The 16,976-nt window shown below is 36.7% G+C and overlaps 3 protein-coding genes across 8 annotated transcripts in view; 1 reads left to right on the top strand and 2 right to left on the bottom strand.

Moving 5' to 3' along the window:
- The window catches only part of LOC116024366 (60S ribosomal protein L23-like), a 1,755-nt gene extending 126 nt beyond the window's left edge, over nucleotides 1-1,629 (bottom strand). Inside the window, exons 1-4 of the mRNA XM_031265259.1 lie at nucleotides 1,544-1,629; nucleotides 1,148-1,432; nucleotides 311-352; nucleotides 4-92 (exon numbers count right to left, since the gene is read on the bottom strand). Of these exons, the coding sequence (XP_031121119.1) occupies nucleotides 4-92; nucleotides 311-352; nucleotides 1,148-1,432; nucleotides 1,544-1,556 (429 nt within the window). The 5' untranslated portion in view covers nucleotides 1,557-1,629. The remainder of the gene's footprint in view (nucleotides 1-3; nucleotides 93-310; nucleotides 353-1,147; nucleotides 1,433-1,543) is intronic.
- Nucleotides 1,630-3,674: 2,045 nt separating this feature from the next.
- Nucleotides 3,675-6,753, top strand: LOC116025011 (protein FLUORESCENT IN BLUE LIGHT, chloroplastic-like). Its single transcript, XM_031266068.1, has 4 exons — nucleotides 3,675-4,038; nucleotides 4,816-4,978; nucleotides 5,785-6,105; nucleotides 6,205-6,753. The coding sequence occupies exons 1-4, from the start codon at nucleotides 3,835-3,837 to the stop codon at nucleotides 6,405-6,407; spliced, it is 891 nt and encodes a 296-aa protein (XP_031121928.1). The 5' UTR covers nucleotides 3,675-3,834; the 3' UTR covers nucleotides 6,408-6,753.
- Nucleotides 6,754-6,767: 14 nt separating this feature from the next.
- Nucleotides 6,768-16,005, bottom strand: LOC116025007 (histone-lysine N-methyltransferase SUVR4-like). 6 transcript variants are annotated; one of them, XM_031266052.1, is made up of 12 exons: nucleotides 15,844-16,005; nucleotides 15,012-15,105; nucleotides 10,710-10,779; nucleotides 10,563-10,595; nucleotides 9,791-10,445; nucleotides 9,526-9,677; nucleotides 8,455-9,129; nucleotides 7,989-8,254; nucleotides 7,806-7,872; nucleotides 7,611-7,661; nucleotides 7,172-7,268; nucleotides 6,768-7,032 (listed from the first exon to the last, which is right to left on the bottom strand). In XM_031266052.1, exons 1-12 carry the CDS (start codon nucleotides 15,971-15,973, stop codon nucleotides 7,007-7,009), a joined length of 2,316 nt encoding a protein of 771 aa, XP_031121912.1. In that variant the 5' UTR covers nucleotides 15,974-16,005; the 3' UTR covers nucleotides 6,768-7,006. The 6 variants fall into 6 exon arrangements, with proteins under 6 accessions (XP_031121912.1, XP_031121913.1, XP_031121914.1 ...); XM_031266053.1 differs by lacking the exon at nucleotides 15,844-16,005 and having other exon boundaries at nucleotides 10,710-11,256; nucleotides 15,012-15,117; XM_031266054.1 differs by lacking the exon at nucleotides 15,844-16,005 and having other exon boundaries at nucleotides 10,710-10,938.
- Nucleotides 16,006-16,976: the final 971 nt, after the last annotated feature.

The raw sequence follows: 16,976 nt of genomic DNA, 5'->3' as shown, positions 1-16,976 counted from the left end.
TACAGATCTTAAACAATAGCATTGGGCAGCACTGGCAATCCTAGGCCAAAGATCAGCACATTCTTTTCCAATAGGACCAGTTATAGCAGATCCTGTAATAACACAATAAGGGGATGAAAGGAGATAAATCAGAAGCTAATAATGAACACATCAATTATATTACTGGATAAAAAAAACAATTATTCTTGGAAGTCTCCATTTTGTTCCCTTGCTTATTCAAAACTCCTGATCCATCATATATGGTGCATAACAAGCACTGATTACACCTCCCTTAAAAGACAGACATTTTTCAAAAGAAGCTAAAATTTACCTTTCATTTCACCCTTGGGATTCACAATCACACCAGCATTATCTGCACGGATAAAATTGATTGATCATAACCAATACTTTAATTCAAAAAGCAGAAAAGTATCATCAATGGATTACACCACTCAGCCAACACACTGGTCTATGTTACAAAATGCATCCAAAAAACAAGATAGTATTTTTGAGGAGATACTAATAGCAAGAAAATTTTTGAAGTATTGTTCAAATTAGAAATCTTATGCAGTTAAGGTATTCTCCAACAGTCCAACCACTACTGCCATGTCCACCATCCAGGGAGATAAACAACAATTAAATTTACAAACTACTCAATTTCCTTAATCTAAATGATGCAGAAAACACATTAGATGTAAATGGATGAAGTACTTAACAAGCATGATGAATGAGAAATACATAATGATACCATAACAATAATGTTACAACTCTAATTACTAATTAAATTCAACCCAGAACACCATCCACCAAGTTATAAACTAAGAAAAGTTACAGAGCAACCTTCCCAATACATTCCATAACTTAAAAGCCAAATGTACATCACTGTAAAATACTACTCCCTCTGGCCCATTTATCTATTGTCACACATACTCTTTTCTTTTATTATTATTATTATTATTATTATTTTCTTTCGTATTTTAAATTATTATTAAATTTTATTTTTTTGTGTTTAATAAACTTTTAATGTAATTTATAGATATATAAATTTGATATACTAATACTAAACTTAATATTATGAAAGTACAAAACTTATTGCAATTCCGTATCAGTAAGATTGCTTAAGAAAGAATAAACAACTGAAGCAGAAGCACTGAAGAGAGAATTATACCCTCAAAATACATGTAGACGCCATCCTTTCGGCGCCAGGGCTTGCGCTGGCGTACAATGACGGCGGGCATGACCTTCTTCCTGAGATCGGGCTTACCCTTCTTCACTGTGGCCATGACCATGTCGCCAACGCAAGCAGAAGGCAACCTATTGAGGCGCCCCTTGATACCTTTCACCGAAATGATGTACAGGTTCTTCGCTCCAGTATTGTCGGCGCAGTTGACCGTGGCGGCCACCGGCAGACCCAGCGACATCCGGAACTTGTTCCCGGCGGAACCTCCGCGTCCTGAACTTGCATTTTCAACGCGCAAATCGCATTAATTAATCATTAAAAACACAAGAGCTTGTAGAAAAACGATTTGAAATAAAGATGAAATGTGAAATTAGGTATGCCTACCTCGCTTCGACATGGTTGATCCGCTCTCTCTCCCAGAAACAGGAGAACTAGAAAGGGGGCGGTGGAGTTTATATCAGTCCAGTGGCTAGGGTTTTGTGAGAATTTTTCTAAGAAATGAATATTGATTGATGGGTTGGGCTTAAGCCTACTGAGTCATCAATATGGGCCTGAAGCCAACCCAATTGCCTCATCGTCTCATTTGTTAACTACACATTAGATGTACAAAAGAATGTCACATTGGGCAGTAGTTATGCCGTCGACCCAGGTCCACATTGCAAGGTGGACCTGGGTCCAAAAACGACGCCGTTTTTTTTTTTTTTTTTTTCTTTTTTACATATTGGCCTGAAATGTGGAACATAAACTCTATATTTACATACACTATATTCTACCTTCACCCTTTGTAAACTCCACATTCACACACTACAAGCTTATATGTTTAGTAACTATTGTATATTACCACTGTTATGCATTCACACATTCAAAACTCTATATTCACATGTCCTATACTCCATATTCACAACTTGAGAACTCCACATTCACACATTACAATGCTACAAGTTGCTAGAACTTCTTAACTCTATTACAGATCCACACATGCATAACTCTACATTCACGATTTCTATACTCCATATTCACAATTTGAAACCTCCACATTCACACATTTCTAGGCAACTCTACATTCACACAATCATAAGTCTACATTCACGATTTCTATACTCTACATTTACACTTTGAAATCTCTACATTCACACATTTTTGGACAACTCTATATTCAGCAATATGTTTACTAATTAAAAAAAAATGACGTAGTTTTGGACCCAGGTCGACCTTGCAAGGTGGACCTGGGTCCACAGCATAATTTGGGCCTCATCGTTTCATTTGTTAACTACATAGTAGATGTATAAAAGAATTTTACGTTGGGGACAACCCAACAAATTGTTATACCATGAACCAAGATTTATATTGAATTGTGAACATTGATACAAAAAATTTATATCAACATATTTTGTACCTACAATTAACAATTTCAGTACATGTAAATAAATAATTGGGTACACAATACAGTATAGATTATTGTCTATAATATAATTTGCTAAGATCATCTCCATCTTCATTTTTTGTGAATTTTTTTTATAATTGGAGCTGAGAGATGATGATTTAGAGGAGAGAGGAGAGGGGGGATATAAGAAATTATATTTGCAAGAGAAATGTTTTTTGGTGGGACTCATGAGAATAAAGAAAAGGGAAAAAGCTTTGTTGTTCTTTGCACATTGTGCGCACAATGCTCTGGGCGCGTAAAAAGCTTATAGCAAAATTATCAATTTAATTCCGATTTAACGGCAAAATAAACAGATGATCAAATTGGTTAAAAGTTTTAAAGTCGAGGGATTTAATTGGACACAAAAAATTGTCGATGACCAAATTGATAATTTCGCAATAGTCGATGGACAATTTCGGTAACTCTTCTCCAATTATCCTTAGGCACTTTACAACCCCCGATATGTGCACCTGATTGGCTAATTGGTTAACTCCACTATCCGATTACTTGCCTAACCATCCACCCTGACTGAGTACGCCTATTATCGATCCATCGCTCCTCATTAAACTTCTTTGCTAGGTCCTCGACAAATTATACTGTGGACCATGATCCGCATTATAAATACATCATGCATACATATTCATTTTTAGCATACTGAACATTCATTTTTAATTTACTGAAAATTCATTTTTAGATAGTATATCAAATAATGAACATTTGATATATCCAAAAAATTTTAAACATTTAAAAGTGAGCATTCAATATATTAAAAATAAAACATCAAATATGCTAAAAGTGTAATTTATATCAATGATTTATCTTAGGTAGAACATGATCAATTGTACGATGGTATATAATCTTGTTTGGCCTCGTCACTAGATTTCCAAGTATGGGTGCGACACACATATCCCCAATAGATGACATTTTTTATAAATATAAATAAAATAATAATTATTTATAAAAAAATATTACCAATACTTTCAAAGTTTTCTTGCAATTTACCCAAACAATAATAATACGAAGTAATAATAATAAGAAGCACAAGTGGTGGTAGTAGTAGAACGGTAGAAGGTTTGAAGATAGGAACCCAAATCAAATGGGCGTTGGTCAATGGGCACACAGCCGGAACACCACTGTATTGTACTTAAAGAATACTACGTTAAATTTTTGGTGATTTTCCTTCCGTTTTCTGGAACTAGATAGGAAAAGGAATCAAGATTCTATTCTAGACTAAGCAGTGGAGAAGACAACGATGATGATGATGAAGCAAGGCCTTCTTCTGCCATGGAATTCCTGCCCTCCCAAAACCCACACTCTTAAACCCATTTTCTTGGCAACTCTCCAGCCATTCAAGCACAACAGACAACTCGGACGCCAGATACGACTACTTGTTCAGGAGACGCTTATCAACAGAACCCCCAATAAGTCTTCTCAATGCCTGCCCATTCATTTCAAGGTATGGAGTTTCGAATTTACAACGATTTGGGGTAGTTCATGGTTCTCTTGCAAAATTGCTTCTCTTATTCTGCCTGCCCCCTTTTCTTTGATTTGTTTTGTAGCTAAGTGCGAGTTGAGATTTGAATTAGTGGTTGGTTCAATTCTGATTCATCGTCGGTTATATTCAGCTTAGGTTCAGTCAGTAGTGTTGGGCTTAGCCTCAAGTCCACCAATTAGTTACTAGAGATTGTTAGGCCGGTGAAAGGTCAAGTCGAAAATGTAGTGATGGTGTATAACTGTATAAGTAAATAAAGTTGGGCAAATTATTCTGTGGACCCGGGTCTAAAATACACAATTTACATATTGAACGTTCACAATTTATATACTGAAGGTTTACGATTTACCTATTGAATGTTCACAATTTATATTTTGTGAACATTCAGTATGTAAATTGTGAACATTCAATATGTAAATTGTGATGGGTCTATGGTATAACTACTGATAAAGTTGCGCATTCCTTGTAAGCTATAGCTTTTGGCGGTAGTGGTAAGCATTTGATCTAACAAGTGGTACACTGGCACGATGAACCTTTACTTTGCTTCTTAGCCGTTCTACCAAATCAGAACAAAGCAAAAGATGGTGATGAACAGATTAGGGCCTTAGCGGATGCAACTTATACCGTAGCTGCTAAGTTTGTCTTTATAGTTGTTTCTATGTGTGTCTTGCCTTCGAATCATCCTTTCTTCGTTTATTTATTCTTCCTTTGAGTTGACTTCCAATATCATTCCCATGGCAGGCAATGGTGGCTTGTAGGATCCCCACAATGCCACTTATTATTGCTAATGCATTGCTGATATCTACCCCATTAGATGCCATAGCAGAAACATGTGAAGCAGATAATTCTGCGTTCAATATGCCCTTGCTGCTGTTTGTTGCCCTTATTGGGGCCACTGTTGGAGGTATGTACTTCATCTTTGTGTACATACTGGCTTCCAGTCCTGTTCCAGGTCTTCTCTGTGTACTTTTAAAAAAATATGGCCGTAGCTATGAGTTCTCAACATGAGATTTAGATGAATTTGCCCGCACGAGCTTAGCTCACTGGTTCAGTAGCCAGTATTTGGGAAAGACCAAGGTTTGGAATTCGGCAGCAACATTGTGAGGATTATGTCCAAAGTGGGCAGATCCCTTGTGCACACCAACATTTGGCCTTGTCTACTAAGCCACTGAGTTACCGTGATTTTCATCCTTTTAAATGCTCTGTCGGGTGTAGGGGGGCCCTTGGGGTTGGGGATTCAACCTTTTGGGGCAAGAGATTTAGATGAATTTGAGCGTGGTATCTAGGAATTGTTAGGCTAATTAGCTTTATTCAAACAAAGATAGAAAATTATAAGTAGTTTCTTATGCGCGTATTTTATCATTCTTTTTCTTTTGTTTTCTTTTCATCTTAACCATTCCCTATAGTTTCCCCCCTATTCCTCCAATTCATTAATGAGAAAGAATTTAAACTCTTTTTATTTAATCTGCTCTTACACCTTGATGTTGACAACTCAAGAAATTCAAGCATTGTATATCTGCAATTCACTCATTTGGATTTATAAAAGTTTCATTTGCTGCTTAGAAGTAAGAAATGGTTTTGTGTCCATCTCCTTCTTTGATGCACAGCCTATGGTTATCATGGTTCTTTGATTTTTAGTGATATACATTGCATTTTATTTGGGGTTTACTTCCTATAGTGTGTGAGATTATATGTAATTGAGGGCTGCAGGACTACTTGCTAGACAGAGACGAGGAGAATTGAGGCGGCTGAATGAACAGTTGCGGCAGATAAACACTGCTTTGAGAAGGCAAGCTAAAATTGAGTCTTATGCACCAAGCTTGAGCTATGCTCCTGTTGGTGGAAGGATAGCAGAAAGTGAAGTTATTGTAGACCCGAGAAAGGAGGAATTGATTGCTCGCTTGAAAAATGGGAAGAACTTTCTGAGAAATCAAGCTCCGGAGAAGGCGTTTACAGAGTTTAAAACGGCACTTGAGCTTGCACAGAATCTAAAGGACCCAATAGAGGAAAAGAAGGCTGCTAGGGGATTAGGTAAGTCTTCTTCTTCTTCTTCTTCTTCTTCTTCTGTTTGTTGTTTTGTTGATTTTTACACTTTGATCAAGGATACCCCATGATTTGTTTCACTTTCAGGGGCATCATTGCAAAGGCAGGGTAAGTACAGGGAAGCAATTAAATACCACTCTATGGTTCTGGAAATTTCAGCAAGAGAAGGAGAGGAATCTGGGAATACTGAAGCCTATGGAGCAATTGCTGATTGCTACACAGAGCTTGGAGATTTGGAGCGAGCTGCCAATTACTATGACCAATATATTGCAAGATTGGAGACAGATTGAACCTCTCCCCATCTCACTTTCTTCTCCAATTTTGCCCACAACAAACAATTTTAACTTCTTCAATGTCTGCTTCATCTGTTGGATGGGGTGTGGGTGTTCCATTTTCCCGCACTCCAGCCATATGAAATAGTTTTTCAACTGTTCACACGGATTTCACTGGTTTAGTAGAAAGTATTTAGAAGAAGAGAGAGCTTTTTGGCTAGAACCTGAGGTGATCAAATGCTTTCTGGTCTTTTGGTTGATCATTCTGAAACTTGCCAGCCAGCAAGCTAGCCAGGCTGTAGATCTCCAATGTTATGTTTTGTGACAATTTGCACCCTTTTTGGAATATTATCTATTTTCTGGACTAACTTGTGAACCTGATAATAAACTGAACCTTAACATTAAAGCTGGGGCTGGGAGCAGAATTTAATTAATTGTACAACAGGCTGCATTAATAACAATGCACAGGGTCTGATCAATATCTTAAATAAATAAACCAATTAAAAAAAATCCAGAACAAAGATCCATTGATTTGAACAAAAGCTTCACCAAGCCACCAGCTTTCCAGGGCAGGGTTGATACAACATACTCTGCTGAAATAATCATCAAATGTATTCTCATCTCCTCCTCTTTGATCTAGACCCTGAACATACCACACCATGGAGGTTACTAAAGAATGGCCAACCACTCAGTCAAAACTGAAAAGTAGGTATAAGTTGTAACAACTGAATTCAATAAAACAGAATAGGATAACATTATCCTTCTGTTCGGTTGGTACTTACTGCTTGAACGTCTGCCGTTTCTGCAGAACCTGCTCCCGCATTGGCATTTAAATGCTTTGATTGGGTGTTCAACATCATCAAAATCAATTCCATAATCCTGAAAACACAACACGATTAACCCAACTCCTAAGACTAATTTCGCATGCATGAATTGCTCTAGGTGAACTAGAGTGTTGTAACATCTTTTTCAGCCCAAAGAATTAATGCCCCCACCACCGGGGTTCGATTCAGTGACCAACCATTTGGAATGGTAACAGAGGTGCCATCACACTACATAGTAGTTGGCACATGCATCATATTTTGTTGCTCCCTTCACCAAAATCCCTAAACAAGTTTACTCCAATGGGTGGTCAGGTCAACAATTTCTGTTTCAACAGTATGCATCTAATACTCGAGGCTATAAACAAGTAAATATAGAATTTAACACACTTCAACTCACCCAAGTCAGCTCTTCCATGGCTTTAACTTTTCTTGTAGTGAAGAAGGCAAGCTGTATGAAGGTAGCAAACCCAGTATACAGTACAAAATAACCATTAGTGTAGAACAGTCAACACCGATGACACTTGAGAAATTAAAAACACCAATGACACTAGAAATTAAATAAGTTTGAACCACAGAGGATAAGATTGCATACGTGATAGTAGTGGTGATCCGGTGTCTCTATCTCAACAGGTATCTCAACTAAATTTGAATCAAAACATCTGGCAAAGAACCAAAACAATTCCAAATAGATGAAAATATATGTACACACAATCCAACACAGCATCAATAAATTAATGGCGTGACCAGAATGCCATCCCTTTTGTAGGAACTTTACCTGTGGTTTATAAACCTCGCAACATTCCCATAATAGGTAGCATCCAAACACAAAGCTTCTTCATCCTTTAACACACCTTCAGCAGCCCAATCAGCATCAAGCAGCACAGGATACGAGTGTTCCTCGCTACTAGAGCCCCGTGAAACTCGTTCAAACAGTTCTGCATTGGTAAGAACTTCTCCAACATATTCACAAACAAATGCACCTCTTGGCAGGTCCTCTAGACTGCGTAGGCCCCATCCTTTCCCTCCAGGTGTCATAAACACCTGAAAAAACATAAGAATGAAGCAGAATTAGATGCAACTTATGGAACAAATTAGACCACAATTCCAAAAGATGTATTAGGTACTTCACTGGAATCAACCACTCATGGGTAATGAAATATAAAGTGGTATAATGCAAACATTAACAAAAGATGTGGAATTCCAGGGTTAAACCAAACCGCCACCTATCTGAAAATGCGTACCTGTAACTTTCGACTAATTCCTCGTTGTACTACACGATTGCCACACTGTATATTACATCCACACTTCCTCCAGCATTCTTTGATGAAATTCCTCACTAGATGACCTTTGCAAGGTTCTATAACGTTGTCGTTTTTAGATCTTTCAAGTGGGCACTCTGTGCAGTAGAACTGGCAGTGCTTTCCTGGGTCACGGTTCATAGAAATACACTCTTTCAGAAATTCTTCCTTGACGAGGCCTTCTTCGGTGTATGCAAACTCACCCCCAGTTTCATATGCACAAGCACAAGGTACCGACAATGACAAACAATCACCAGAACAAGTTGAACAACTATGATCATCCCCAATACGAGCCAGAGAAATATTTACATATGCATTCTGAAATACTGTATTTTGAGGTATGTACTGGAAGGATGGTGGATGCTCGCTATTAACTTCATTCACTACTGAAATTGCAATCTTTTCTTGCCCCTTAGTAATGTCAATGCCCTCATTTAAAGAGCTTGTGTTATCATGAGATACTTGAAGTGACTCCACAACCTCTGGACTTTGAGAATTCATCTCTTCAAGAACACTTTGACCATTTTCAGCAACTTTGCAGTGGTTGTTCCCAGATGCATCTTCCTCAGGTAGTGACCTGTCATCCACACCATTGCAAGGAGGAGAAAGTTGTTGTATCTGCAAAAGAACCAAACCAGCATCAACTTGAGCATTGATAAATTCATTTGCAGAATCAAGAGGCCTGTCTCTAGAATCAAAAGCATTTTTCACAAGAGATACTTCCAACAGATTATTAGCTGTTGTCATGTTTTCTGTTTCTTGCATTAATGAGAAGAGTTGGTCCCCAAATCCCAAAAGCAATGACAAATCTTTCATCAGTTTCAGTGCAGAGAAGTTTGGGGCCAGGAAATGACCAGTCACTTATCCTCCACCCAATATAAGTACGTTTTCTAGACTAGGCAAATGAAAATCAGGTCTTCCAAGAGCAAAGTCACAATTTATTGAGATTTTCACTTCTCCAAAGGGAGATGAAGCAATTTCAAGGTTAGATGAAAATCCATCCTTTATCCTTACCAGCTGCTGATTGGTTTTCATTTCACTGGATGAAGTTGCAATACAGTAAGTTCCATCCATGGCTCCACTGGAATCTGCTGCTAAGTTTTCAGAAGCACTGTGATCTTTTAGCAAACCATTTACACTTGGAACATCATCCTTGTATAATGACTCTGTTGAATAAATAATGATCACATTAGATTTTACCAAGAAATTATTATATCAAGTATCAACATATCGTCAACAAAGGAAAATAAGCAAATGACACACTAAGCATAATAATTACCAGAGGGGATAACAGCAATGGGAACCTCTGGGTGTGGCGCATCATCAGTGAATGGCTCATCCTTAGGCTTTATAAAATCATGAGCAGTAAGCATTTTCTGCTGTGGGGTTAGCACAAGGCAAGCTTCAGTCTTTGGCTCTTTAAGGTGTAAGACATGAGAAGAATGTCCAGGGGCCAATGTCTTATCTCTGGCAGGTTGAAGAGTTTGAGGTTTCCTTTGTCTATCTCTAAGCCGCATTGGATGAGAGCTAGGCTTTGGTCCAGCCTTAGCCTTCCTCAAGACATTAGTCTGATTTCTGTCAGCGCCAGCAGGCTGAGTTGGAAGAGATTTATCTGGCAACACCATAGGTTTTGGTAAAATGGGTTCCTTTCCTTTGCTTCTAGTATATGTCTGATATGAGGCAGAAGGGGTTTGAGCTTCCCTCCCTCCATGACTGAGCTGATGTGAGGCCACCATGCCTTGTAAGACACTCGGGCAACTTTCACCAGATACATCATTGCACTTCACTTTAGGCTTCTTGAATGATGCCCCAGCCAAGGTGGAGCTAGAGTTGTCACAGGAAAGTGAAGGTTGATCATCTTGATGTTTTGACTGCAGTCGCTTAAGTGGTTTTTCAGACTCCTTGCATAAGGTTTCTTCCTCCAAAGGTCCTTGCTACAAAAGTTGGGTTGTCAGGAACAAAAGAAAAAATAAGGGGATAAACCAGAGAAAATTAAAACAATATATTGGGAAATCACCAAAAGGGTAACAAATTAGAAACAATCTCATTACTTCACTATTCTCAGACTCTTTATTCTGTGCAACCTGCATATGATATGGAGTAAAGTCAATATTTCGAAAATAAAGGTTGAGAAAAATATGGTCCATAATAGAAGTACGAAACAGAGAATAAAAAAGAAAATGAAAGAAGTATTGAACCTCTGACTTCATCTCAAAGATAGCATCTGCAAGGACTCTATAATTCTCAGCTTCAATGTGTGCCCACTTTCTATCATATAATTTTAAAAGGTCATTCAACACTGGTTTCACCACAGAGACATCAATTCCAATATCTTTCATAGCTTTATAGGCTTTTCTGGTTCTTTGATTGGGTGGCATTGTTTACTCCACAAATTTCTTCACGCAGCTTTCATATTATTCAATAAAACTACAATTACCCTTTATCATAAGTAATCTGTATAATAAAAGTAATTGTAGAAGGAAACATAAAGCATTGATTTTGAAACAGAAAGTACTTTGTTCACTTTGCATTTGTCTTAACGCCCTTCTACTTTGGAAGTTAGCTTCTTTTAGAGGTTGCACCATCCATTTTCATATTAATGACCCAAAAGGAAGCAATTTTGAAAGGAGAAATATAGAAGAGGAAGATAGAAGGCAATATGTGAATGTTACTCTGTATTATATAAAACAGGGAGCATGGAGGATGTGACAGAATCTATCTAGTAACAGGGACATGGAACACCACCTACAAACACATACATATACCTATGTAAACAGTTATGTTCATGTAATTTGATAAAAAGAGCAGGTGTGTAATTTGGTGCTTGTGCACATCAGTTAGTTATCTCTCCCAACCCCCACACCCAAAAAACAAATGGTTATGGTGCTAGCTAGTCCTTCAACATTTTGCAGCAAAAGCTATGGCCCCTAAAATTGTCCCCTAAATGTCATCTCTCATGCTTTTCAGCTATGAGCAAAAAAACTTCTCTACCATTACACACATATCAATTCTCTTTCATGGAAATAATATCAGAATCTAAGCAGTAATACAGATCTAAATCGTAGAAATTGGCACGAAATGGAGACAAGCACATTGAACCAGAATTTGAATATAAAGAGTTAGTCAATAAGGGACAAGCAATAATATTATAAAATGTGCTCTTAGCAACACATCCGGTAGTTCAGAAGCCTGATTGATAAAAAACCTCCTCTTCCTTACAGTCCAATACCTTGTGAGGTAGAAACTTTCATCCTCATCTGAGGTTGGCAGGTTGCCAAGGAAAAGCGAGAACAAAGGATGTTCAATTGGCATAAGAAAATAGGAAAACCTAGATTCCTTTTATGAGAGAATTCTGTAAATACCCCTCCCGAAAAACCTCTTTAAGCTATTATCCAAATGAGTCAAATAGCACGTGTTATGAAGAGTCAAAGCTATAAAACACGTGTTAAGCTTCAATGAAACCACTATATGCCCCACAGGAGTTGAAGGTTAATTTGCCAACTTCCTGGGTTCTATTCTAGAGAAACCAAAACAAGATTCGCAGGCTTCCAAGGAAAAACAAGAACAAAGGATGTTAATTTTCCTAAGAAAGTAGGAAAACCTAGATTCCTTTTACGAGAGCATTATGTAAATAGCCCTCCCAAAAATCTCTTTAAGCCATTATCCAAATGAGTCAAATAGCACGTGTTATGAAGCGTCAAAGCTATAAAACACGTGTTAAGCGTCCATGAAATCACTACATGGCCCACAGGAGGTGAAGGTTAATTTGCCAACTTCCTGGGTTCTATTCTAAAAAAACCAAAATAAGATTCGCAGGTTGCCAAGGAAAAGCGAGAACAAAGGATGTTCAATTGGCATAAGAAAATAGGAAAACCTAGACTCCTTTTATGAGAGAATTCTGTAAATACCCCTCCGGAAAACCTCTTTAAGCTATTATCCAAATGAGTCAAATAACATGTGTTATGAAGCGTCAAAACCATAAAACACGTGTTAAGCTTCCATTAAACCACTATATGCCCCACAGGAGTTGAAGGTTAATTTGCCAACTTCCTGGGTTCTATTCTAGAAAAACAAAAATAAGATTCGCAGGTTGCCAAGGAAAAACAACAACAAAGTATGTTCAATTTGCATAAGAAAATAGGAAACCCTAGACTCCTTTTATGAGAGAATTCTGTAAATACCACTCCAACAAACCTCTTTAAGCTATTACCCAAATGAGTAAAATAGCACATGTTATGAAGCGTCAAATCTATAAAACACGTGTTAAACTTCCATGAAGTCACTATATGCCCCACAGGAGTTGGAGGTTAATTTGCCAACTCCCTGGGTTCTATTCTAGAAAAACCAAAATAAGATTCGCAAGTTGCCAAGGAAAAACAAGAACAAAGGATGTTCAATTGGCATAAGAAAATAGGAAAATATAGATTCCTTTTACGAGAGCATTCAGTTAATACCCCTCCGACAAATCTCTTTAAGCCATTATTGAAATGAGTCAAATAGCACGTGTTATGAAGTGTCAAAGCTATAAAACACGTGTTAAGCTTCCATGAAACCACTACATGGCCCACAGGAGCTGAAGGTTAATTTGCCAACTTCCTGGGTTCTATTCTAAAAAAACCAAAATAAGATTTGCAGGTTCCCAAGGAAAAGTGAGAACAAAGGATGTTCAATTGGCATAAGAAAATAGGAAAACCTAGACTCCTTTTATGAGAGAATTCTGTAAATACCACTCTGACAAACCTCTTTAAGCTATTATCCAAATTAGTCAAATAGCACGTGTTATGAAACATCAAAACCATAAAACACGTGTTAAGCTTCCATTAAACCACTATATGGCCCACAGGAGTTGAAGGTTAACTTGCCAACTTCCTGGGTTCTATTCTAGAAAAACAAAAATAAGATTCGCAGGTTGCCAAGGAAAAGCGAGAACAAAGGATGTTCAATTGGCATAAGAAAATAGGAAAACCTAGATTCCTTTTATAAGAGAATTCTGTAAATACCCCTCCGAAAAACCTCTTTAAGCTATTATCCAAATGAGTCAAATAGCACATGTTATGAAGCGTCAAAACCATAAAACACGTGCTAAGCTTCCATTAAACCTCTATATGCCCCACAAGAGTTATCGTGAATCTTATTTTGGTTTTTATAGGATAGATCCCAGGAAGTTAGCAAATTAACCTTCAACACTTGTTGGCTCAAGAAATGGTGTGAACCGTAAAATACATACAGTAATTTTTTGCTTTAATCCAGAATGGGGCAGCAATTGAGGGAATCATAATCTTAAATTTACCATAAGTAGATGCAATTGACTACGCATTACAATAACTAAGCAGCTTAACACACAACTTAACTAAGCCACCGCCAACCACTAAGCCAATTGCATCTTGAAGAAGTGCTTCAAATTTGCAAATCTCTACATTTTACTTCTTCTAGAGTCATAGTTTCCATTAAGTATACCCAGCCTGATAGAGATTCATTATTAAAAAACAAAAAATAAAAAAAAATAAAAAAACCTAAAATTGTTACAATTTCTTTCAAATTACAAATGGCACTATTTTTCTAACCACAATCAGAGCCCTTGCTTGAATATATATTTGCTAATACCATTCATTCCATTTTTTCTAAGTTTGTGTTCGATACATGTGCAATGCTGTCTCGAATCTCTTTCATTCCAAACAGTTTAAAATAGCATTCTCTTTTAGTTTTTGCCTATTTTATAAATTACCCTTTCAGCCCCAGAAAGGCCAACATAACAATCTTACTAACTTGAATACATTGTGCACCAATGAAGCTAAGAAGAATTACTGCCAAAGACCTTGAAGTCTAGTGACATACTTGTTAAGCCGGGAGGCCTAATCCCCAAGGTACTGTCACACAGGCCCCTTCCAACAACAATTTGAACTCTTTTTCACCATATTAGGAAATTCTAGTCTCTTCAATATATCCCAATGTACTATCCGGCTCTTACTAGAGGAACTCCTTCCAACAGAGAACCAAACTCTTCACGGCCACACTGGTACTAGAGGAACTCCTTCCAACAGAGAACCAAACTCTTCACGGCCACACTGGAATCCTAAGATCATAAACCTCCCAAAACTACATTTCAAAGCACATTTCCTCCTAATTTAGAATTCCACAACAAAGTAAATTGAAATTTATTTCTCTTTTCTTCTACAATCCATTTCTTTCACCCATAATAAATAACTATACAAATGAAAACTAATTGCGCAGCCGAATCATAGAATTCTTCCTCCAGCAAAATAAGCCATTTACACTTGCATTCACAGGTAATGTATGTGTAAACCAAAATGGAAATAAAAAATTAGCATTAAATTTTTAAAGAAATAAAAATAATAAATATTATCCATGAGATAAACCGAAAAAATAAACACTTTAATTGAAGCGAAAAATGATAAAGAAGCTGAAATTTAACGGAAAAATCTACAGCTATTAGAAAGAAAAAAAAAATTTGGACTAAGAAACGGGAAACAGGAGCTCACCCTGCTGAGATGCGAAGATCAAATGAGAACAGATTGCGACGCCTTGCTGCAGAAAAGCTCAAGCTCCGACAGTGGGTGAAAGAAAAGGTGCTGTCTGTAAGAAAATGGGGAAATGAAATACTTTGAATGTCATAAAATATTATTTGAGTTAAATTAGAAAGTGTGGTGTTATATTTTTCTCTTTATATAGTTGTACTGCTTAATTATTAAGCTAATATTTATAATAAAATCGATTAATTTATAAATTGGTAATAAATATAAAATATAATTGCGTTAACCTAATATGTGACAATAGGAATAAGTTTGGAAATAAATACAAATTTTAAAATTTAATTACATATTTCATAACAATTTAATGAGATATTTTTTGTAAGATGACGGAGATTGCAAGAACTCATTTTTTTACCGTGGAGGAAGAGAGAGAAAGAGAAACACGCAAGTGAAATCATGCAAGGGCCCCAACACCAAAAGTTGGTGCACGAAAAACTCAACAAAACCCTATTCTCGGATTACTCTTATTTTACTTTTTTTTTTTTTTTTTTTTTTTTAATGTGGAGGAAGAGAGAGAAAGAGAAACATACAAGTGGAATCATGCAAGGGCCCAATCACCAAAAGTTGGTCCACAAAAAACTCAACAAAACCTATTCTCGGGATTGCTCTTATTTTACTGTGGAGGAAGAGAGAGAAAGAGAAATACTCAAGTGGAATCATGCAAGGGCCCCAATACCAAAAGTTGGTGCACGAAAAACTCAACAAAACCCTATTCTCGGGATTACTCTTATTTTACTCTTTTTTTTTTTCTGTGGAGGAAGAGAGAGAAAGAGAAACATACAAGTGGAATCATGCAAGGGCCCCATCACCAAAAGTTGGTCCACAAAAAACTCATCAAAACCTATTCTCGGGATTGCTCTTATTTTACTGTGGAGGAAGAGAGAGAAAGAGAAACACGCAAGTGGAATCATGCAAGGGCCCCAATACCAAAAGTTGGTCCACGAAAAACTCAACAAAACATATTCTCGTGATTGCTCTTATTTTACTCTTTATGTAGATAATGGTAACCTATTTTTTCTTTGTGTATACTTCCAGTGCAAACCACATAATTAGAATAATCTCTTAAATTATACTTAGCATTTTGCATATTATTTATACTTTTCACAATATATACTCCCTTGTGCATACATTAACTAGAATAAAAGTAAAAGAAAATAAAAGAGTCACCCCATAAAACTAATGATCAACTCCTACTCCCTAGATAAGAATAAGTATAATATTTAAAAAAATATTAAATAAGTCTATGAAGTTTATATGAAAAAGTAATTAGACCCATTAACTTTAAAAAGTTACAAATAAACATTTCAACTTGTCACTTTTATATATTTTAGTCAAATAGTCGATTACCCACCTATAATAACTGGTCATTATGATTTCAGTAACAATATTAGCGACTCGCAAATGATCGTTGGTCACCTTCTTCCGTGACCAATGGTTATCAACAATGGTTAATGGTGGTTTGCATCGATCAACTACGGCAAGTAGTAGTCAACAACAATTATCATGTCACGTCATCATAATTTTACTACTAACATGTTGTTTCCTGGTAAACATGGCTTAGATTCAATGGTCTATTTCATCATTTCTCTTTAAAATTTCATATTATTTATACTTTTTAGAATATATACCTTATTGCATAACTTACATTAAGTAAAAAGGTCCTTGTAAATAAGTTTTTGGTTCATTTTAAGATTCCTTATCGTGTAACTTACATTAATTAATTTGCTTTTCAAAGCTCCTTCTTGTGCCTATTCCATAAACAAGTTTATCAAAAGTTGAAGCCGACAACTAGACAAGGACTTAGTAAAATGGTTTGCAAGATTTTCGTTGGATCTAATATGTTTAATATCAACTTGTCTAGTATTTTTGAAGTTCATGTGTATGGAATAACTTGGGTGAAATGTGCTTTGTCTT

This window comes from Ipomoea triloba, chromosome 7 (assembly GCF_003576645.1).
Source record: "Ipomoea triloba cultivar NCNSP0323 chromosome 7, ASM357664v1".
Lineage (NCBI taxonomy): Eukaryota > Viridiplantae > Streptophyta > Magnoliopsida > Solanales > Convolvulaceae > Ipomoea > Ipomoea triloba.
Note: the sequence above shows the minus strand (reverse complement) of the source record. Positions and strands in the feature narration are given on the sequence as shown.

Coding starts and splice junctions, on each gene's coding strand:
- LOC116025011 (XM_031266068.1), top strand. CDS start 3,835: ATGATGATGATGAAGCAAGGCCTTCTTCTGCCATGGAATTCCTGCCCT. Junction 4,039..4,815: donor GCCTGCCCATTCATTTCAAG/GTATGGAGTTTC, acceptor TTCCCATGGCAG/GCAATGGTGGCTTGTAGGAT. Junction 6,106..6,204: donor GAAGGCTGCTAGGGGATTAG/GTAAGTCTTCTT, acceptor TTTCACTTTCAG/GGGCATCATTGCAAAGGCAG.
- LOC116025007 (XM_031266052.1), bottom strand. CDS start 15,973: ATGATTCCACTTGCGTGTTTCTCTTTCTCTCTCTTCCTCCACAGTAAA. Junction 7,873..7,988: donor GCGAGGTTTATAAACCACAG/GTAAAGTTCCTA, acceptor GTTCTTTGCCAG/ATGTTTTGATTCAAATTTAG. Junction 7,033..7,171: donor AAACGGCAGACGTTCAAGCA/GTAAGTACCAAC, acceptor TGGTATGTTCAG/GGTCTAGATCAAAGAGGAGG.